General features: G+C 36.0%; 3 protein-coding genes across 3 annotated transcripts; 2 read left to right on the top strand and 1 right to left on the bottom strand.

The window, feature by feature from the left end:
- Window positions 1-2,601: 2,601 nt before the first annotated feature.
- LOC18047620 (plastid division protein CDP1, chloroplastic) lies at window positions 2,602-12,464 on the top strand. The gene is made up of 12 exons (XM_024187745.1): window positions 2,602-2,975; window positions 7,097-7,210; window positions 7,337-7,474; window positions 7,770-7,874; window positions 7,966-8,088; window positions 8,426-8,794; window positions 8,950-9,045; window positions 9,164-9,283; window positions 9,994-10,059; window positions 10,134-10,913; window positions 11,516-11,706; window positions 11,958-12,464. Exons 1-12 carry the CDS (start codon window positions 2,703-2,705, stop codon window positions 12,040-12,042), a joined length of 2,460 nt encoding a protein of 819 aa, XP_024043513.1. The 5' UTR covers window positions 2,602-2,702; the 3' UTR covers window positions 12,043-12,464.
- A 670-nt stretch (window positions 12,465-13,134) lies between these two features.
- Window positions 13,135-19,049, top strand: LOC18047619 (succinate--CoA ligase [ADP-forming] subunit alpha, mitochondrial). The gene is made up of 7 exons (XM_006441362.2): window positions 13,135-13,520; window positions 13,631-13,840; window positions 14,188-14,358; window positions 15,977-16,100; window positions 17,801-17,862; window positions 18,340-18,421; window positions 18,719-19,049. The coding sequence occupies exons 1-7, from the start codon at window positions 13,266-13,268 to the stop codon at window positions 18,856-18,858; spliced, it is 1,044 nt and encodes a 347-aa protein (XP_006441425.1). The 5' UTR covers window positions 13,135-13,265; the 3' UTR covers window positions 18,859-19,049.
- An 802-nt stretch (window positions 19,050-19,851) lies between these two features.
- Window positions 19,852-21,670, bottom strand: LOC18047618 (iron-sulfur cluster assembly protein 1). The gene is made up of 3 exons (XM_006441359.2): window positions 21,306-21,670; window positions 20,998-21,052; window positions 19,852-20,276 (listed from the first exon to the last, which is right to left on the bottom strand). The coding sequence occupies exons 1-3, from the start codon at window positions 21,613-21,615 to the stop codon at window positions 20,117-20,119; spliced, it is 525 nt and encodes a 174-aa protein (XP_006441422.1). The 5' UTR covers window positions 21,616-21,670; the 3' UTR covers window positions 19,852-20,116.
- Window positions 21,671-22,495: the final 825 nt, after the last annotated feature.

Genomic DNA, 22,495 nt, shown 5'->3' with positions numbered 1-22,495 from the left:
ACTTCTTGTCAATTTCTCTGGCCGTTGAAAAGTGGACTACATTTGTTGCAATCATTATGTATTTTAGCAATTCTGTTTGAGAAACTTCTTGATTTTAGATGTTTGGGATGCTTAATATATATTTGGGAAATTATCATTCGTATACCATATAGATACTTTGTTATTAAAAATAATACAACACTTTGAGGGTGTATCAATTGTCCACCCTAAGTTGACAAAATGTATCTACCGTCCACCAAATCGTTACTTGCCGTTTAAATAGGATAACACCAGAGGGGTAATTTGATCTTTTCATATGATACAAGTGATAATTTAAGGGTATACAAGTGATAATAAAAGAATTTAAGGGTATACGAGTGATATTTTTCAAGGGTAAAATCGTCAATTCACTATAATTCCGTTAACTTTCAAACGGCAACTAACGGTTTGGTGGTCGGTAGATAGTTTTTGTAAATTTAGGGTGGACGATTGATACACCCTCAAAGTATTGTAGTATTTTTGATAACATAGCATTTATAGGGTATACGAATGATAGTATCCCTATATATTTTTTTCAAGTACCCTATTCTAGCAATATTTCTTTGTGTTTAATTGATTGGATGCATGCTAAAAATGATTGTGATGGATCGAAAATTGGTAAACAGTGGAGTAAAATTTGTGTGAAAGTTTTATCAACCACTTAAAAGAAATTTATGTAACATGAGATTGTAATAAGAGTTCAGTTTATGAAATCAGAGAAAGACAAAGAGATGAGATTTGGTAAATTGTGGTGTGCATTTCGAGTAGTAGACAGATCATTTATATACTTCTTTTTCTTTTAAAATTTCTTTATAAGACTTTAAAAGTGGAGAACAGTTCTTTGCTAAAAGTAGAGAATGTCAATTTTGTGTTCTCCACTTTTCTTATCATTAAAATGTATTTTTCTTAATTTTATTATTACAAAATATAAAATAGTCATTAAAAAGTAATACTGAACACACTTAGATAATGTTTACTTTTTGGATTGGAGTGAGAATCCTGAGGAGTGGGAATCCTAAGATTGAGAGTGTAGAGTGGGAATCCTAAGATTGAGAGTGTAGAGTGGGAGTGAGAGTATGTTGTTTACTTGCACTAAAATGGAAGCATGGAATGGAGATCAGAATCCAATTTATGTGTTTACTTTGTCTTGGATTGAGAGTAAATAGTTTCAAATTACAATTTTATCCTTATTTAAAGAATTATAGTTTTTAATTACAAAGTTAATAAAAATATATATTTAGTGAATAAACATTTATTTTATTATATTTGTAAATTTATAATAATTATTAATATTCTCAATTATGAACATCACAATTTTTTATTAATTTTAATTTTAATTATATAAATTAAAAATTATTGATAAGGGCAATATAAATGAAATATTTTTACTATTAACATAGTATGAAATTAATATTTTCTTAGAATAAACTATTTATTAGTATTAATTATTAATATTAAATAAATATAATACTATTCTTTTTAAATAAATATAATAATATTATATTTTCAAATAAAGATGGTATATAGTAATATTACTAATTCTCTATTAGTAAAATAATATTATTTTAAAGTAAATTAAACTTAGAATCAAACCCAATTATTATTTAGTTAAATTAATAATATTATTTAAATATTTATTAAATATAATTATAGTAAATTTAATAAAAAGAAGAGTAAATATAAAATGAAACATTATTTTATTTTATTTAATATAATTATATTAAATTTATTATTTATTAATATAATATTATTGATTACAAAATTAATATTTTCTTAGAATAAACTATTTATTATTATTAATTATTAATATTAAACAAATATAGTACTATTATTTTTAAAATAAATATAATAATATTATATTATTAAATAAAGATAGCATATAGTAATTTTTATTAATTCTTTATTAATATAATAATATTATTTTAAAGTAATTTCAACTTATAATCAATGTAAATTATTATTTAGTTAAATATAATAATATTATTTAAATAAAGATAATATTATTTATTTTATTTTATTAAATATAAAATATTAAATTACATTAAATTAAATTAAAAAAAGTAAAAAATGAAGAGGTGGGAGTGGATTTCCACTCCCACTTTTTCCCATGGGAGTCCCACTCCCACTCTCCACTCCAAAAATGAGTGGAGTCCACGGAGTGAGATTCCTAATCCTTTCTCAATTTATTAAAGTAAACACTAGAGTGAAAAGAATCCATACTCCTCACTCCCACTTCAGAAAGTAAACACAGCCTTAAATATAAATTTTGACACAAGTGAATTTAAAACTTGTTGAAATCAAACTGAACCGGCCCAGTATTATCCAATTCAACGGTTCAATTCGGTTCACTGGTTTCTTTAGCCACCCGTCAATATTTTGACAGTCAATCGGTAGCCCAACAAAGCGGCGGGCTTATGGGCTTACAAATATACACGCAGGGCCCACAAAAGAGCGATAAAAAGAATTTAATACGTGGCAGACACTCAACGCCCACTCTATTTTTGCCTTTTTCCGCTTCGCTTTATTTAATCTTTAAATCTAACGGTTGGATAATTCTTTCCATTTTCTAATTCAATTGAAAATTTGAAAAAAAATCAGAACTTACCATCATCTTCATCAACAAATGCGAAACTTTTTCTACGTAACGCAGATTTGAGAATGATTAGGGTTTAAATTTAGTGATAATGACAACGAGTAGTAATGCGGTGGCGATAGTTCCCTGTTCGTCTTTCACTTGTCTTTGCAGAAGCGCAAGCAAATTGTACGGTGAAGTAAAAGTTTCCGGTTTAGGTTTTGGCGTTGAGAGAGCGTTTGTGAGGGTTTCAAATCCTTGTTGCTCTAGAATGACACATGTCGCCACCCTAAGATATAGACTGAACGCGATTGATACTCGCATTGTGGAAAACGCCCAAACTACGGCCACTGCCACTGTTGAAATCCCCGTCTCTTGCTATCAGGTCGCTTCTTAATTCTCTGTTTTGTACATTGATTTAATATTTGCTTAAAAGTTTCTTTGAATAGTTTGTTTCGATTAATTGGAGAATTAGTAGTGTGTTTGTGTGGCGCTTTTGGCATCATTGTGAGTGTTTTTTCAAAGAAGCACTTCTTTAGTGCTTTTCGAGCGTGATTCAATAGCAAGCGGTTTTACTCAAATGCTTCCTAAAAAAGTGATCGCAAACACACTGATAACCTCAGCTTGATCAGAATGGTTTAGTTGGGCTGATCATGCAATTTCATTGTGTGCGTGCTTTTTTTTTTTTATAAATTTTAATTTTCAAAGTATTTGAAGTGTTCGTTGGCTGTGATTGTCATGTATTCATTTGATTGTCGTCCTTTCAAAGAAGTTGTTGCTGAGTAAATTGTATCGTTAATTAGAGAGGCCTAGGATAATGTGCGCCTAAGTTGCGTCTTGCTATGATTATGTGTTGCTTGGCTCTGTCCTTTCTATCTGTGATCTTGTTTATAGGGTTCCCTTGTTATTTTGTAGTGTAGTTTTGGGGAGTGTGTTTGTTTTTGTCAAAAGTGCTTTCAAATAAGCAAAAGTACTTTTTGTCTGAAAATGTTTGACTGTTTGGTTGAAATAGATAAAGGTGTTTTGTGAGGGAAACACACTCGGAGGGGCTCTTAGAGAAGCAACTACTTGGTACTTTTGTAGAAGACGAATATTATTAGATAGAAGAAATAACTCTTAAAATGCTGTTAGAAATACACTTATTTGGTGCTTTTTGAAATATCCCTTTTTTTATTTATTTTGAATAGAAAAGAGATCTTCAAGAAAAGAGATCTTCATGAAAGCATTGATTGCAAAAGCCCTTCCAGATGACGCTTAATTTCTCCAATTAAACTTAATCTCATAGCTCCCCTTTTTCCCATTTTATTTTGGTGCAACTATTAAAGCCAAGGGTAAAAAATGTCCCAAAGTTTAAATGTGAAGGCTTGAACTTAACTCATCATCCTATAACTGATTGTTGGATTTGTTAGGGGAGTTTCTTTTTCTTGTCAAGAGAGTTTGCTGCTGTTGAGGATGTAATGTAGGCCTGCTTCAGTATTTTTGATATTATAGTTGATGCACAATCAAAATGATGGGGCAACTGTAATTGGACTTGGTGGAGCAACTTGTAGAATTGCACAGTAATTAATTGCAGATGATACTGTACTGCATAGTGATGCAAACATTGACTTTAGTAGTGCATGGAAATGCAAATTAGAAAGTACTTCGTTGCATTTTCAAGGTAACAGATACAAGTGATTGTGAAATTCAGGGAGAACAAGGAAGGAGAACTCAAAGAAGGAAAGTAAGCAACATCTTGTTAGACCAATAAAACTTATGTTAGGGGCAAGGGCATTTTAGTAATTTTATTAATTAGGGTTTGGGTATAAATAAGAGATTAAAGAGTTATTTAGGGTTTATGTTGAGTTTTGTTTGGTAGTAGGAACCATTAGGAGTTTTGGGAGAAATTGACCTACCTCTCGAATTGTAGGTTAGGATTGTTGTTTTCTTTTGATTTAATCAATAAAAACCAGCCCTAATTTAGCCCTAAGTCCTATCAAAGTGGTATCAGAGCAAAAATCCTAGGACAATAGCAGCAAAGAAAGTGGACGCGCTTCAAGAAAAATTGGAAGCGGAGATTGGATTGCTCAAGGCCACCATTGACGAGCGATTTAATAACGTTCAACAAAAATTTTCATCCCTTGAAGCCATGTTGCTAAAATTGATGGAACTCCACCTCAACCCACCTCCAGCAACATCGATGGGCCATGGTGGTGTGGCAGGAGAAGGATCCGTTGGTACGGAACACGTGGTAGGCAACGACGCAAGAATCAGGGTGATTGGGCTGGGCGACTCGGGTGCGTTTTGGGGTGAGGCATGACCTGGGCATGCTGGATTTGGGTCCGAGCAGTGCGGATTTGGGTCTAGACAGGCTGGATTTGGGGGTGATCGATCGGGAGGAGGGATTTCTGGTGAGAGGGGGAGCGGTTATGACCGGAATGCGATTGGGCAAGGAGAATTTTGGGCTAGGTCTTCGGGATTGGCGGAAACGGGAGTAGATTTAGGAGGTTGGAGACCTCTAATGGCGCATAATTGGGCGGGGCTGACTCAATTTGGGGCAGATTCTAGGGTAAGGAAATTGAAAATGCCTATTTTCGAAGGCGAGGATGCCTATGGATGGGTGTATAGGGTAGAGCGCTATTTCGCCATCAATGGACTCTCAGAAAGTGAAAAAACTGATGGCGGCGGCGTTATGTTTGGAGGGAAAGGCCCTTGTGTGGTTTCAATGGCGAGAACAACGACAACCATTAAGGTCATGGGGTGAATTTAAGAATCGGCTGTTGGAGAGGTTTCGGGCCACTCAAGAGGGAGATCTTCATGAACAGTTTTTTGCTCTAACCCAGGAGAGAACGGTTATGGAGTATAGGTAGAAGTTTGAGTTGCTATTAGGGCGTCTAGGGGGACTTCCAGAGGTGGTATTGGAAGGGAATTTTATGAAGGGACTGAAGCCAGAAATCCGAGCCTCGCTACGCTTGCTAAGGCCGAGAGGGTTAGGAGAGTCAATGGAGTTGTCACAAATGATTGAGGATAAGAACATAGTAGAATGGGTTAATAAGAGCAATTCAGTCGATTTTTCATATCGAAACAGCACACCATTGGTAGGACAGAAAACCCAGACTTTAGGGTTTCAGCGAGAGATGCAAAGCACGCCACCAAGAGGCCAGAAAATGCAAATGATGGGGTTATAGAGAGATTCCCAAAGGGATCGGGTCAGTGTGGCACAACCGGGGGTGACTTTCAAACGCCTCACGGAGACAGAGATTCAGGATAAGAGGGCGAAGGGTTGTGTTTTCGATGCGATGAGAAATTTTCACCGGGGCATCGATGTAGGGATAAATCACTACAAGTCCTGACTGTGTGTGATGAGGAGGACGGCGAGGAAGAAGCCAAGGAAGAAGAGGCAGTAGTTTCCTAGATTTCACCTTGAGAACAAGGCATCTTTTTGGGAGGGGAGTAATGTTAGACCAATAAAAGTTATGTTAGGGGCAAGGGCAGTTTAGTAATTTTATTAATTTGGATTCGGGTATAAATAAGAGATTAAAGAGTTATTTAGGGTTTATGTTGAATTTTGTCTGGTATTAGGAACCATTAGGAGTTTTAGGAGACATTGACCTACCTCTCGAATTATAGGTCAGGATTGTTGTTTTCTTTTGATTTAATCAATAAAAATCAGCTCTAATTAAGCCCCAAGCCCTATCACATCTTCAATAACTTTTGAAAATAATCACAAATACAGTCATTCTATTTGATGAACTGTAGTTTTTTTTTTTTAATAAATATACAGATATGTTATACACTTAAGATTTGCTTACTCTATTGTGGCTAGATTTCCTAAAATCAATAGGACTAGAAATCTTTATTAACATTTCTTTGAATCATCTGAAGACCTTATAACTTAGACTTGGCTCTTAGAAAAATCTACCCTAATAACATATAGATTAGGAAATATCTCTATGCTAATGAAGTTTGTTAGCCTCCTAATATTTGCTGTTAAGCATGATGTTTTCAAGCAAACTAAGTGTATATTTTGAAGTATCTCACTATATCATCTATCATAGGGCTAAAATTCTCAGGAGAATAGGAAGAGAATGCATGTTGGGTGCACTCATGAATTTAAACTGAAAGTGTTGTGCTGCAAGGAGTGTCTAAGCGAGATTTTTTGGTGTTTGCTTTAGCCATGATGGAGTGTGCACTGTGCAGGGTTGGAGATCCTACGTCCTAAATGGGGGATATTTATGGGGAGTTTTGTCTACCCTTTGGGAGAATTTCTTTCTTATTGAGGTAGAGATGGTGAGGGCAAAACAAACCCTTCTCCTATATATTGCAATCTTAAAACCAATTACCTTTTAAAATGTTCTTCCCAGGCTCCATTTTAATTTTATTGAGTTGGCAAAGAGCTTTTTCGATTTTGTTGGGGTTGTGAAATCATCAGGAAAGAAGCATTTATAGTTAAGAGCCTTGTGCACGGATTATCAATTTTCTTTTCGGCGGTTTGAGAACTTATTTACCAGTTTTCTAAACTTACAGATTATTGGCGTTCCTAATCAAGCTGAGAAAGATGAGATAGTCAAGTCAGTTATGGATTTGAAAAGGGCTGAGATTGAAGAAGGGTACACAATGGATGCTGTTATGTCACGCCAGGTAAGGACTTGAGTATAATTATTCTGTGGTTGGCATGATTCTTAAGGTTCTCTCCTGGATAAAGCAAGGACAGAGATGTCTTAAAGAGTAGCTTTTAGATTATGATATTCTTTTGTTGGCTTGCAGGACGTTCTGATGGATGTAAGAGACAAGCTTCTTTTTGAACCTGAATATGCTGGTAACATAAGGGAAAACATTCCTCCTAAACCTTCCCTGAAAATCCAATGGGCCTGGTTGCCTGCTGCTCTTTGCCTCCTTCAAGAGGTTTAACTTTGCTTGCTCCTTTTACTTGACTTTTTCTGCAAATTTCTACTGGTTTAGCAGCATTATAATCTTTGTGGAAAATTCATTTGCAAAAATTTAGCTGCTACGATGCAGTCTAGCATCTAACCCTCCGGATGGTTGCTGATTAAACTTTTCAGCTTCCACATGATCCATGTCTATTACTTGTCTTCGAATTGGAATGTTTTCTTGTCATTCATGGTGTCATGAAAACATTTTACTATCATTTCTGGATTTGGAAGATGGATCTGATGGTCCTTAGATTTCTCTGGTCCAGGTTGGAGAAGAGAAGCTTGTGCTGGACATTGGCCGGGCAGCTCTTCAGCATCCAAATGCTAAGCCATATGTTCATGATTTTCTTCTTTCGATGGCGCTAGCTGAGGTAAGATGAATTAGCAAAGAGGTCAGGAACTTGTACCAGTTATGTGCAGTTTGTTATGCCTCCTTTTCTTATCTTAGGTGCTTTCTTGAAGTGTGCAATTGCAAAAGTCGCTTTTGAGAAGAACAAGGTGTCACAAGGATTTGAAGCTCTTGCACGTGCTCAGTGTCTTCTCAGAAGTAAGGTTTCTCTTGGGAACATGCCACTATTATCTCAGGTAATTCTCATATCCTTTCTGTCCTTTTGACCTTTTTACTTTTTACAAAATTAGTATGCTTATTCAGTCGACAACAATCCCATTTTCCTACTTGCTTATGGGGACACTTTTCTTCCTGAAGCAATTGGTGCCAACTTTTTGTTTCACAAAGATTAACATAAAATTTTAGGTCATTCGTGGGGATTCAGCTAATGGTGAATGATGTAAATTTTTTCTGAAAATGGTTCTAGATATTTGTAGAAATGATAGTTTCTGTTTTCAAATAAGCATTCTACGTCATGCCATGTGGTTACCTGGTAAGTTACTCTGTACTTATATTTGTTTACCCTCACTTTAGATAGAAGAATCTTTGGAAGAGCTTGCTCCTGCATGCACATTGGAATTATTAGGCATGCCCCACTCGCCTGAAAATGCTGAACGGAGAAGAGGAGCAATTGCAGCTCTGCGTGAATTAATCAGACAGGGCCTTGACGTGGAAACTTCATGCCGAGTCCAAGATTGGCCGTGTTTCTTGAGCCGAGCTCTAAATAGGTTGATGGCTGCAGAAGTAGTTGATCTTCTTCCCTGGGATGATTTGGCCATTACAAGGAAGAACAAAAAATCACTCGAGTCACAGAATCAAAGGGTTGTAATTGATTTCAATTGTTTCTACATTGCATTGATAGCTCATGTTGCTCTTGGGTTTTCGAGCAGGCAAATTGAGTTGGTAATTCCTTTTTGCTGATTGGCTACCAGATTTTACTTCTCTTTTTTGTGTGTGTGTGTTTCTGCTTGTCCGAATACCTCTCTGTTTGATTGTCTGAGCTGTGTGATGATTGTTTTATTTTTCTATGTTCTCATTTTTATGATTCTGTTCTGTAGATTAGCAAGGCAAAGACTATATGTGACTGCTTGATAGCATCTGAAAGTATTGATTTAAAATTTGAGGAAGCTTTTTGCTTGTTCCTTCTTGGACAGGTACATTGTTCATTCTCCTCCCTTTCACACACACTAATGTTGTTTCATTAACATACTTTATTTTTCTTTACAGCATTTCCTTAACCTATTACATTGGAAATTTATATGCTTGCCTTAGGGTACAGAGGCAGAGGCTGTTGAAAAGCTTCAGCAGCTTGAATTAAATTCAAATCCTGCTATGAGAAGCTCATTCTCTGGGAAGGAGAAAAAGGAGATTTCTGGTGCAAAGCCATCAGTGGTATGTGACATATTATGCATTTAAAACTTTATAAGGAGTATTGAGTGAACAAATTCTTTTACGCGATACATTTTGTTCTTTGATGATCAGTTAGACATCCATTTGACACTTCTTAGGTGGACACCTTAATTGTGGTTTTTTCTAAGCATACCTCAGTGGCTCATCATTGCCTGTTCAGAGTATAGTTAGACATTGAACATTATATGTGTTTACTTAGGTATGAAGAGGTTTAGTCCAAATCATTTGCATTTGGAATATAGACTGATGAATGGCAGTTTAAGGGGTATATGTGAAGATATCCATTGTAGAGAACCAATAGTTTCTTGTCTCCATTTATGACCTCAATATGCTCTCCCCTTCTCTAGCTGCCCGTTAAGCTTGGAACTTGTTTACCGTCTTCTTGCTTCTTGTTTTCCATTGATGAGATCCCCGTGCTTACGCAACTCAGAGTAATAAATAGAAAGAGGCCTTCAATTGAGAGATCTAGTCCATATGATTACACTAATTTGGTCCAAGTTAACTTATGCTTCTATTGTTTGTGTTTTCTTATTTTATCAGGTCGTAAAGAAAAGAAAATGGTTGGTTTAGGGTTTGAGTTCACTGGACTATAGTCTCAATCATTGCCACTTCACACTGTTGCACTGTGGACTTCATGTGTGTCTTCAAGATTGATACTCTCTCTTACCACACTGCTTGCTTAACTTGACCAGGAAATGTGGCTCAAAGATGCTGTGCTTTCAGTATTTCCAGACACACAAGATTGTTCTCCATCTTTGGTCAGTTTGATGTGCCAGAGTAGATAACAGCTGCAGATTTTAAAGCAAATATTAACAAATGTATGCCTCTGCAGGTGAATTTCTTCAAGGGTGAAAAGAAAACTCCTGCGATCAAGAAATGTAAAGGACCCCCACAAACTCCACTTACTATGAGCCAAAGACCGCTGTCCTCTGCTCTTGCATCAGATGGGAGAGATTTTGAGGACTCTCACACATCCATTAAGTCTTCTAGACATCTTGGTTCTGCAGTTAAGCAGTTGACTCCAACTGATCTGCAAAGCCCATTGGTAGCGAGCAAGAACAGCAATGGCAATAATGTTAGTCCATCATCTGCTCAATTGGAAAGGGGTCTTGGGCTGCAGCGTAGTAAAGTTTGGGAAAGTTGGTTAGCAGGGAGAAATGGTATTGAAAGGATAGCTTTTGCTGCTGTATTAGGGTGCATCATGTTTTTGGCCGTTAAGCTATCAGGCATTAGGTCAAATAGTGTGAGAAATTTGTCTTCCAGTCAACAAAATATGCAAATGAGTTCCTTTGTCCGGACTACAGATTCTTCCCTTGATGACAGTCTAGGGCGTACTTGCATCAAGAGACATGGCGTTGCTAGCAGACTTACTGAGCTCATTAAAATGGTTAAGCTGCTATTCAGGAATACCTCAGACACTTTGTACTCACAAAGTTCTTGCCTTCCCGCTAGTCTATCAACATCTAATATAGCAGTAACCCAGAGGCCAATGCCTCTGGAAGAAGCTGAAGCCCTTGTTAAGCAATGGCAAGCTATTAAAGCTGAAGCTCTGGGGCCTAACCATGAAGTTCATAGCCTCTCTGAAGCCCTTGACGAATCAATGCTTGTACAGGTGAAACATATGAAGTTGTTTTAACATCTATCTATTTACGTGCTGTATCATAACTAACATTATCTAACCTTGCCATGAGACAAATACAAAATATTGTCTGTTGTGCAATTGGCTGTAGAATTATACCATATATTCTAATGTTAATCCAATGACGAACCAAACATCAGGAGTTCAAATCCCCTTGGCGCCACCTACTTGAGTACATCCCACAATGGTGGATCATAGGGAAAAAGTACTTGGACGTTATTTTGCAGAGTCCTAGCGTGAAAATTTTAATTATGGTCTGACCCTTGGTTCATGTCCTTCGTTAATTGAAGTCAAAGATGCAATCTTTGAGAAATCTCATGGACATACATGATTTTATTATTATTTTTTGGTTCTGCACTATTGTGAATTGTCTAGAAATTCAATGAGAGGTTGAACATTTTCCAGATTCCAATCAATGAGGCATAACTAATTTTTGAACTGCATGAAGTGGGTGTCATATTGTTACATTAATATACTAGCTTTATCTTTGATGCTGTGTGAATGCTGTGTGAAGCTGAGTGCCAGCACTTCATTACTACTGATCTTGCCATTCTGTTTATGTATCTGGTTCACAGTGGGAAGCTTTGGCTGATGCAGCAAAGGCCAGGTCTTGTTATTGGAGATTTGTTTTGCTTCAATTGACCATCGTCCAAGCTGATATAATATCACATGGAGGAGTTGGGGAGATTGCAGAAATTGAGGCTGTCTTAGAGGAAGCAGCAGAGCTTGTTGATGAATCTCAGCCCAAGAATCCAAATTACTACAGGTAGGTCAACCAACATCTTCGTGCATTTGATTAGCACAAAATTTTCAGTTCATTTATTTAAAAAAAAAAAAAAGGATTGCAGAAAATCTTGATTTTGCTCAAGTTTTTATCTGCCCTTTTGTATTATGGAATAGAGTCCTCCATTTCATTTTGTTGGTTCTGATTTTGAGGAAAACGTAGTGGAATTTGAACACTAGAGTGAGAGTGCAATTAGCAGGCTTAGTTTAACTTAACCTTGTGTTTTGTTGCAGCTCCTATAAAATCCGCTATGTCCTGAGAAAGAAAGATGACGGAACTTGGAGATTTTGTAAAGGTGATATTCAAACGCCATCTTGAAATTTAGCCATGACACTGATATTCTGCTGACTCCATTCCATCATTTCAAATATGGGGGCACGATCAATTGTGTCATGCTTGGTGATTATTTGATCAGGGAATTCTTTGAGTCTTTTTTAAGGAATGACTGATTGATGACCATCTGCTCAGGTGCTTAGGTAGGAAACTAGAAGTGGTATGTTAGCACAGTTCTAAAAAGTAAATTTAGATAGTTTTTATTTGACCACAATCAGAATCTGTCTTGAATTTCTACTCATGCTGGGCTCGGAGATTACATTTGATCCTTTATGAAAAGTATTTTCTTGTGCAGTTGACTATTATCTATTTATTTATTTGTTATTTTCTTTTTTACTTTTTTAGAACATACACCGACACAAGCCGCTGTCAGGCGGCTTGCCTGATGGGTCATGAAATAATGCAGTTGCCTTCTTTCCAGAATTTCTTTTTGGAAAATTGAACTCAAGCTTCTTGTAATGAAGTAAATTATTGACTTATTTCGGCAGGTGTAATAACAGATATTTTAAATTTTTTATTTTAAATAATAATTATTAATTGAGTGGTTGATATTTTTTATAAAATTTAAGTAAATTAATTATATTTTTTCGTCAATTAATTAATAAAAAACACATCATTCAAGATAAAAAATTTAAAGTGTAGTAATATTTAATGTTCGAAATGTTCGAAACCCCTAGCCATTATCTTCTTAGGCATATTGTTTGCTTTTTTACATTTAGACTTTAGTTAAAAAATTAAAATGTCTTGGAATAATTTTTTTCTCCGGTGCTCGGCTGCATATTTACGTCCTGTGAGCTGCGTAACTGCGTAACATTTGCAACATATTAAAAACGATGTTGTTAATTATAAGAAATTAGAATTATTATTAATGAGAAAAAAATTGTGACGACCATAAGTAACAATGATGGAAATTGGAACGAATAGAGCATGGGAGTCAAAAGTTGGACGCGGTATGGTAGGTCCCACGGGTATATTCCATTCGGATCCAAGTAAAGGTCGACAGACCCGCAAATATTCGGACACTCCATTTACAAGTTTTTATTTATTTTATTATTATTATTATTTTTCTTTAAAAAAAGGGGTCAAAGAAAGAGAATTAAGGCGTGCGTTCTTCTGAGAATCTTTTTCTTCAATATATTTTGGGAAAAAAGAGAGAGACGAACTCGAGGGAGAAAATCAGCGAATCAGATTAAAGTGAAGTGAATCAAATGGCTCGCCAAGCCTTGGCCAAGCTGATCGGCTCGATCGGATCTCGCAGACCGTCTACTGCTTCTTCCGTTTCACATTACAGATTATCATCGTCGGCGGCGCCGGCGGCCCACTCTCGAAATTATGGGTCGTCGGCGGCGGCGTCTCATCCGGCAGTTTTCGTCGACAAAAACACTCGAGTTATATGCCAAGGCATCACCGGAAAAAACGGCACGTTCCACACCGAACAAGCCATCGAATACGGCACCAAAATGGTAGTTACTATTATTATTACTATTTTGCTTTCCTTTTTTTGTTATTTCCATTTTTTACCTTCAATTGAACGTTGACTTATGTGTTCTCGAAACGGTGGCGTCTTTTATAGGTGGGTGGCGTGACGCCGAAGAAGGGTGGGACTGAGCACTTGGGACTTCCTGTATTCAACTCGGTTGCTGAAGCTAAGGCTGAAACGAAGGCTAATGCTTCTGTCATTTATGTTCCTCCGCCATTTGCTGCTGCTGCTATCATGGAGGCTATGGAGGCTGAGTTGGATCTTGTCGTCTGTATCACCGAAGGAATCCCTCAACATGATATGGTAATTAATTTTACTAGGGTTAACATTTTACTAGTTGCTTTTTTAAACTTCATAATGAAGCTTACTCGAAATTGGCGTTGAACTTCACTTAGGGTATGTTTGTGATAACTGTTATGCTTTTGCTTAATTCGGAAAACACAGCAGCTAAAGTATTTCCTAAACATCTACTTTTATGATTAATGATACAAAATTACGTTAATCAGAAAGAGATGGATGGTGTTAAGTTGTTAACCTTGTTATTGGATGCTGGATGACTATGTTTGTTTATTCTGATCAATACGTAATCCATTCTTGTGCTCTATTGGTAGTGTGAAAGTGAGGTTGACTCGAATATCTGTAAATTTCAGGTGCGAGTGAAAGCTGCTCTAAACAGGCAATCTAAAACTCGGCTGATTGGTCCCAACTGCCCTGGTATCATCAAACCTGGAGAATGTAAGATTGGCATTATGCCTGGGTATATTCACAAACCTGGGCGGGTTGGAATTGTTTCTCGATCTGGTACCTTGACCTACGAAGCAGTAAGTCTCTATTTTCCATGTAACTGGGATTGTGTTGAATGTTCATTATTCTGTGATTCTTTGGAATGGATAATGCATGTATTGTACAGTGATGTGTTTGTTGGTTTAGTTTATTATTCCTCAGACTTGGTGAGATACGGTAGCATTGATTAGTGATGATGCTATAAAATTACTATTGCTGCTATAAAATTACTATTGCAGTTGCTTGTTTGTTTGGGTGTTTATAGGCAATCACTTTTTAGACTAGACCTTACAAGACCACTGGCCTCGGACTTGAACACCAGACTGGTCCTGTTTCGAATGGGACTCCTGTGGTTATGAAGTCAAACCTGACTACCTGCTTAGGTTTTTGTTGGCATTATGTGCTGGTGACCTCCGTTGTGGACTTGCTGTCAAGGTGGCTTACAGGGACCCTGTGACATCAGTGTTTGACAGCCCATCCTGTTAGGATGCCACGTTGTGTATTGCCAAGCCCTTCAGGGCAACCCATAGCGTGTGTGGACACGGGGCTCTATGAGAGCAGATCCCTTTGTAAATAATAAGAGTTCGTACTTAAATGAATTTTGGCTATAAGTAAAAAGATAGCTAACAAAGATAACTACTGGAAGAGGATGAGATTTAAAAACCTGCTTAGGTTTTTGTTGGCATTATGTGCTGGTGACCTCCGTTGTGGACTTGCTGTCAAGGTGGCTTACAGGGACCCTGTGACATCAGTGTTTGACAGCCCATCCTGTTAGGATGCCACGTTGTGTATCGCCAAGCCCTTCAGGGCAACCCATAGCGTTTGTGGACACGGGGCTCTATGAGAGCAGATCCCTTTGTAAATAATAAGAGTTCGTACTTAAATGAATTTTGGCTATAATTAAAAAGATAGCTAACAAAGATAACTACTGGAAGAGGATGAGATTTAAAATTAAGTTGATGAATTTGAAGTGCTAATGATGTATCATGCTTATATATGTAATTACTAATTTTGACATTTTCTTTTAAATTGGAATAGAAAACCAATGTGATATCAGTTTCTTTGGATAGGTAATAGAAACATGTTATTGAAATATGGAAAAAGAGAAAGTTAGGTAAGCAAAACAGTAGTCAACATGGGAATGAGAAAAAGCCCCTGTACAAAAAATCGTGTATTTTTCATTACAATTTATATTAACTTAAATGCGTTTTACTGGTCTCGGACTTTCAAGTTTCATCTTCATTGTTAACCTTAATTCTTAAAATGTTAATATCATGAATACAAATCCTTAGAGGAAAAAAAAAAGAAATATTAATTACAATTGTCTGTTTAGGATGCTAATCATCTTGTACATGTACTTGTGAATGATTTGAATATACATGCTGTTCTGTTTATTGTGCTTGCATATGTTATAGGACTCTTAGAATACTGTTTAGAATATATGTACCTATCTTCAACATGATTATCATTTATATTATATTTTTTTATTTTTAATCACACATGTAGTTCGATCATTGAACCATGGGTTGAATTTTTGAGCTGTTTGCCTTCACCATATTCCCCAAAATGATTGATGTTCATTCCTAGTCCAATAACCATTTTTTTATGTCTATTTATTTTAGTGCTTCATCATTCTTTGATACAATTATTTTACAGGTTTTTCAAACAACTGTAGTTGGCCTTGGACAATCAACCTGTGTAGGTGTAGGTGGGGATCCTTTTAATGGGACAAACTTTGTTGATTGCCTTGAAAAGTTCCTAGTTGATCCCCAGACAGAAGGTAAATTGTTCTTTGAATTGTTCACATGCTCACTTTGTTTATTGGGAAAAAGACTATGGAAGGAATTGATGCTAGGAATGTTTGCTTGCTCATTTGAACATGCAACGAAACAATTAGGGTGTGTTTGGCATGCCACATTACATGCAATGCAATCCCTTGTTTGGTAAATCTTCCTGTTTACATTATGGTGTATTACAATGTACTATAATGTAAACAGTGCTACATTTAAACAAATTTGAGGGGAGGATCGGGTTTGTGTAATGTGGCACTGTTTGCATTATTTTTTTTTTAAAATTCTTTAATTAAATTAATAAGAACTAGCTAAAAACATATAATATTAAATAAAATTAAAAAATACAAATATGCTGCTGTCTATACTGATGAACTGCCGCCGACAGTTCAACAGCGGTTGGCCACATAACATCGTGTTTTGCACTAAAATTTGGTACCATTAGAATCCTCATTATTGGGGTATAGCAATGGTGCAGTTATTACCAACACAAAAGCTTTCGTTTGCTGTAAAGTTACAGTAAAAATTTTGAAAACCATAACTTTTATCGTGGATCTACTGCAAATGAAAATTCCCTTGTCAGAAATAGTAGCATCATTGGGTAGTCCCGACAATTAGGATCCAAAATATAGTTCAAATGACCTGGCCAGCAGTGAAAATTGTTTATTTTATATAAATATTTAAATTGTTAATTGAATATAAATTAATAATAAAATATAAATGAATCTTAAATTATTAATTTAATATAAAGATTAAAATAAAAATATTATTTTATATAATGCAATCCATACAACTCTAAACATAGTACTGCATTACAGCTTAATACAATACAATGTAAGATCATGCTTTAGTTGATGGTTTAATTTTTCTTGGATGAAAGATCTATTGGAAGTGGAAGTTTTGAATCAGTAAATCAAAGGCCAAAAAATTTTATTTTTATTCTAGAGAACACATGAGAATTTAGAAGCAGTAGCTGAGGACAAGCACTATAAGTTGGAATGTGTTTTCATAGTATGGTGTTGTAAATGCAACTCAGTAAAATTTGAGGCTTTAAGCAATAATTCTGAACTGGGATTTTTTTATTTTCATTTAAGAGAAATCAATTATGTCTCTTTGAGTAATTTATGTATTTGAATCTATACTCTTTTGTACTGTGAAATATTTCAATTTGATTACTTGTTCCCTTTTTCTGTCACTAAATCCCCGCATAAGTCTATTTCCTATGACCAATTATTGTTAGAAACTTATTAGGAGTTCTCTTCCAGTAGAGAATGAATTATTTCATTTTTTATTTTTATTTTTACCTTAGCATTTCATATTCTCATTTTTGCTTTCCAGCAGTTAATTTATTATTGAAAAGATCATTGTAAACAATCCAAGCTTTTTTGATAATGAGTAAGAGAACTTGGTAAATAATTATAATACCATTTCAACAAGAGCAATGATTAATTAAAGAAATTAAAAAAAGTAATAGGCCAATAAAAAAATAATAGACCAATAGATCTAAAAATTGATTGCAATTGTAATGGGAAAAGATCTATTAGTATTTCATTTTGCTACATCTGTGCTTTCTTTATGAAGCTTTATATGGGGAGAGAGAGAAAAGTATTCAATCATGTTGCAATGTGATGAGTGTGACCAGGTAAATTATGTTGGCAATATTCTAAATGTGATGCCGTATGCCATTCAGGTATTATTCTTATAGGAGAGATCGGTGGGACTGCAGAAGAGGATGCCGCTGCCTTGATAAAGGTGAAACTTGATAAGAAATCATGATCTATACAGAACCTGAGCAATCTTATGCTTTGAATACTCATTTTTTAATATCTGGCTTTAATCATGGCCAAGAGGAATTGGTTAATATTTTCTAGTTAATAATTGAATTCATTTAGAACTTATATAAGTTTATCAATATAGGTTTTGTGTGCACATCTCTCTGGACTCAGCTTTTATATCAGTTGTCTTTAACTTACATGATTGAAACACCTTGCTGGTGCCAGAGTTCAATTAACATCTCATTGTCAATAACTTAACAGCATCTTTTATAAATATTACTAAAGGAGCTCATAATAGGCGCATGCCTCATTGCTTTCAGGGAGAGGTTTGATTGATTTTCTATGACCTTGGTAAAAGATATTTTTCTTAGCTTATATGACTATTATAAATCCTCAAATATTTTGTTGCTGTATGTGCATGGGAGTGTAAACTGATTCTTATTAAATCAAACAGGAAAGTGGGACTGAGAAGCCCGTTGTTGCTTTTATTGCGGGACTAACAGCTCCCCCTGGCCGCCGTATGGGTCATGCTGGAGGTACAATATTTTGAATGAACTTTAAATATGACATACCTATTTTTTATTACTTTGACACCATTATAATTCTATCTGGCATGCCCGTATTGTGTTTGAAGCATTTGTGATCTGCTACTCTTTAGCATTCTACTGTTTATGAAATTCATTATCCAATAGATGAATGATACATAACAATTGAGAATGAAGCTGGGACTTAACTGTTGGTCCCTAACAGCATTGTTCTCTTTAGTCTTCTTCCTCACAAGATAAATGATTGAACTTACTTTTCTCTTTTCTTCGTTGCATCTGCACATACAGCTATCGTCTCTGGTGGGAAGGGCACGGCTCAAGACAAAATTAAGACCCTCAGGGAAGCCGGAGTGACAGTGGTAGAGTCTCCCGCAAAAATTGGCTCTGCTATGCTTGAGGTTTTCAAGCAACGTGGCCTGGCAAGTTAGTTTTGATAAAAGAAACACTAGAGTTCTATACAGCTTTTTTGCACAATGTCAAAAAATTGTGCTTCTCAACATTTTTATTTTGAAATTGATTTTGATTCTGGTAGAGTTCTTGGAAATTCAAAGTTTTCCCCCCATTCAGCACCTAACGGGAATTGATTATACAATTAATAAAGCTTTTTTCATGTGTCTTTTGTCCTGGGATTCTTATTTTTATGTAGTGCTTTTTCTTTTTTTCTTTTTTCCAGTGAATGAAAAAAAGCCCTTTTTGGCTTTTGCCATCACCCAATCATCTCTATTTCCAACACCAGAAATTTCTGCAGTTGTTGAAGATCCTTTTGTTGGCTAGACCCCATCCTTATTTAGCTTATTAGTTCTTTTTGGCTTTTGCCCAAGCAATCTCGGCATCTGAGCTGTTGCTTAGGCATTGCACAATTGCCAATCGATAATCATAAAACAAAAAGCTGACAGTCAAACGGTAAACTCACCCATACCATTGCCAGGTATGGAAGAGCCAAGCGCAAGATTTTTGTTGCAGATCATACCTAAAAAATATAACAAAGCTTTAATCTTTTTGACTGAATCAGCCGATTTAGTCCTAAGAGCTTAGGGCAGGTCAGGCCGCAATAATCCCTCGATTTATTATTATTATCATTTCCTCTTTTGTTTTTCATATATACGATCATCTCAATTCTTGCCTCGCAAAAAAGGAAAATTTATCTACAAAGCCAATGTCATCGCCGAAAGAACGCTCATCATTCACCCGTCACTACTCACCGTATCATTCGAGTAAATTTGCAAAACTCAGTTATCCAGGGCGGATCATTCCCTGCCACCCTGATAGTCCGATATTGGACATTACTCACTTGGATTTTTCTACACTGGATCGAACCAAGGGAGGCCTATCTGAAGACCTACTTATGACCATGCCATACAAGCCGAACACAACTCCCATCCTCGAAATCAAAAGATAAATGGGACCGCTGGGAAGAAAGATGGAACAAACTTAAACCTGTATTACATTCACTGTAACAAAATAGTTCTACAATGAATCATATTTCATTCATTCAGTTACACAAGTACAATTACTTATGTGCAAAACTGCAGGTCCTTGGATCATTATTCATACACAGTTCTTACTAATAACCATAAACTTTACCCCCTCCACCACCCGACATCAATCTTTAGGAGGTGCAGTTATCCTGATACATCTCCACAGGCAGAACATTAACATCATTTTCAAATGTTTACATCAATATCTTCAAACATCAGCAGCCCTTGGAGGTAGTTCTGCCTCTGAAGCAGCACTTGGTTTGGTACGTTTAGCTTCGTAATCTTTTACAGCAGCCTTGATAGCATCTTCAGCAAGCATGCTGCAATGCAGTTTAACAGGTGGTAGAGAAAGATGTTTTGCAATTTCCCTGCAACACCACTTAAAAAGTTAGGACGTGAGAGCATAATTTCACATGCTGAGACCTAAAACAATTCTTAGGTTTGTCGTTCTAAAGCAAATTTGGTTTAGGTCTCAGATCACTAAACTATAGACGATCTTTAAAACCATATCTAGAATAAGACAACAAACAAGAAAAGACAGATAGTCAGCAAAAGGAGAAAAGCATTCTAGGACAAGCAGCGGATCCATAATAGCACTGGCGAAGGGACACCCCAAACTAGTAAAAGAAAATCATTTCTTCTATCCCTCAAAAGCCTTTGCTTTTGAGTGAAATAACGCACAAAAAATATTAACACCCATTTAAACTCATCCCTGCCAAGCCATAAAGCACTTTACAACAAGCATGTACTTGCAGAAAAATGATACTTCTTTGTAGTATATTTAATATTTGCCTAAAATTCACAGCTAGTCTCAGCTAGTCTCGACAATCCACAGTATGGCAGATATCAGGTCAACAACTGATATTCCAATAAGAGTCTGGAATTTTGAATCGCCTGAATAAACACCAAACATATGGGAAACAAGAAAAAAGGTTGATAAAGAAATCATGCCACGGTAAAGAGAAAAGGGTCAAATAATCACCAAGAAGAAGCTAAAAGAGAACATAAACCAAAGCTGCCAAGACATGAAAACAACTGCTACTAACACAAATGAAAATCCGATGGCAATACCGAGATAAAAGAACTTACGTGTTTTTAATGGACAAGACTTCCTGCATCTGCTTCCCTTTCACCCATTCCGTTGCTGAAACATTGGAAACCCCATATAAATTAGTAAATCCTCGCAGCAGGTAATTCATTCAACAACATATAAAAGTCTCAAAAAAAGAAAAAACAAAATGCCATGATGCAAGTGACACAACAAAAGAATATCGATGTAACCCAAAAAAAAATCAAATTGAACATCTGGGCTACAAAATTTCATAATTTATCAAAAGAACCCTAATTTATCCAAAACAAATTAACCCTTTTACAGAAGCAAATAATCACATGCGTACCAACAGAAGATGAAGCGATGGCCGAGCCACAGCCAAAGGTCTTGAAGCAGGCGTCGACGATCTGACCAGTCTCTTCATCGACCTTAATCTGCAGCTTCATCACATCGCCACAAGCCGGCGCGCCGACGAGCCCAGTACCGACTGTGGCATCGTTCTTCTCGAAGGACCCGACGTTTCGCGGGTTATTATAGTGGTCGATGACGTTCTCGTGGTACAATCGCGGCATCGCCGCCACTTGCACGGGTCGCGGCGCCGCCACCGCCGCTGCTGTAGCTTGCCTTAACAGTCTCTTTGAACCCAATCGCAACATTTTTACTTCAGTTTTTTGTGGGTTTCGGATTTGGTTGAAGAGAGCGGTGCCTCGGCTATTTAAAAGTTTGTTTGAGGAAACGTGGACGGTAGAGATGGCCCTAGATTGCTTTGAATATAACAGGTGTTAAAATTACTTGCGAGATTACTGGATTAGGATGAATTTTGGTCAAGGTCGGTTTTGATCGCACGTCGTGGCTTAAACGATGCCGTATTACCTACGGCCCCACCCAACCATGACACAATGCCCCATTGCCCCTCCTAGAATTCATTAATATATAATTACGTAACTAAAAAATAAAATTTTACAAAAATTCATTTTATATTTAAAATGGCTGAGTAATAGTGTGAGAGCAGAACTATCTTTATTACCTTACCAAACATATTACATACATTGGAAGAAAAAATTTTAAAATACATCTGAAGTACCATGTTAGTTATACAAAAAATAAATAATACCATGACATGTGTATATTTATTTTGAAAAATTATCATAGAAGTGGTGGTTGTATTAAATTCAATTACACATGTCATGCATGTATCAATTGATTATAATACATCTAAGATATTTTAGAATTTCTCTATTAGAAGAACTGGCAAGTTAACCGTTAGTTTTTCGTAATATTTCACAACCTTTTTTTACTATTCATTATATTTTCAGTTGTTCGGTTAAATTTAACAACTCTTTCTCAACTAATAATTGTTACCCTATCATATAACGGAATCGTAGCTATCATTAAATGATGAAAAACTTAAGATTTTAGATAGTATTAAGATTTTATAGTGCAATAAACCTAAGGATTAGGACAATTTTAAGTGTGAAGTATGCTTTATGGATTAAATTTTGGGACATAAAAGGCCCCCAGAATGTGTAAAGGATG

The sequence above is a fragment of the Citrus clementina genome, unplaced genomic scaffold (assembly GCF_000493195.1).
Source record: "Citrus clementina cultivar Clemenules unplaced genomic scaffold, Citrus_clementina_v1.0 scaffold_3, whole genome shotgun sequence".
Lineage (NCBI taxonomy): Eukaryota > Viridiplantae > Streptophyta > Magnoliopsida > Sapindales > Rutaceae > Citrus > Citrus x clementina.
This window is presented reverse-complemented; position numbering and strand designations above follow the sequence as displayed.

What these genes read in the sequence shown, in the direction of transcription:
- LOC18047620 (XM_024187745.1), top strand. Translation starts at nt 2,703, where the DNA reads ATGACAACGAGTAGTAATGCGGTGGCGATAGTTCCCTGTTCGTCTTTC. An exon ending in GCTTGTTCCTTCTTGGACAG is followed by an intron (nt 9,046 to 9,163) that starts GTACATTGTTCA and finishes TGCTTGCCTTAG; the next exon opens with GGTACAGAGGCAGAGGCTGT. An exon ending in AAGATTGTTCTCCATCTTTG is followed by an intron (nt 10,060 to 10,133) that starts GTCAGTTTGATG and finishes ATGCCTCTGCAG; the next exon opens with GTGAATTTCTTCAAGGGTGA.
- LOC18047619 (XM_006441362.2), top strand. Translation starts at nt 13,266, where the DNA reads ATGGCTCGCCAAGCCTTGGCCAAGCTGATCGGCTCGATCGGATCTCGC. An exon ending in AGTTGATCCCCAGACAGAAG is followed by an intron (nt 16,101 to 17,800) that starts GTAAATTGTTCT and finishes TATGCCATTCAG; the next exon opens with GTATTATTCTTATAGGAGAG. An exon ending in CCGTATGGGTCATGCTGGAG is followed by an intron (nt 18,422 to 18,718) that starts GTACAATATTTT and finishes CTGCACATACAG; the next exon opens with CTATCGTCTCTGGTGGGAAG.
- LOC18047618 (XM_006441359.2), bottom strand. Translation starts at nt 21,615, where the DNA reads ATGTTGCGATTGGGTTCAAAGAGACTGTTAAGGCAAGCTACAGCAGCG. An exon ending in CATCGCTTCATCTTCTGTTG is followed by an intron (nt 21,053 to 21,305) that starts GTACGCATGTGA and finishes CCAATGTTTCAG; the next exon opens with CAACGGAATGGGTGAAAGGG. An exon ending in GTCTTGTCCATTAAAAACAC is followed by an intron (nt 20,277 to 20,997) that starts GTAAGTTCTTTT and finishes GTGGTGTTGCAG; the next exon opens with GGAAATTGCAAAACATCTTT.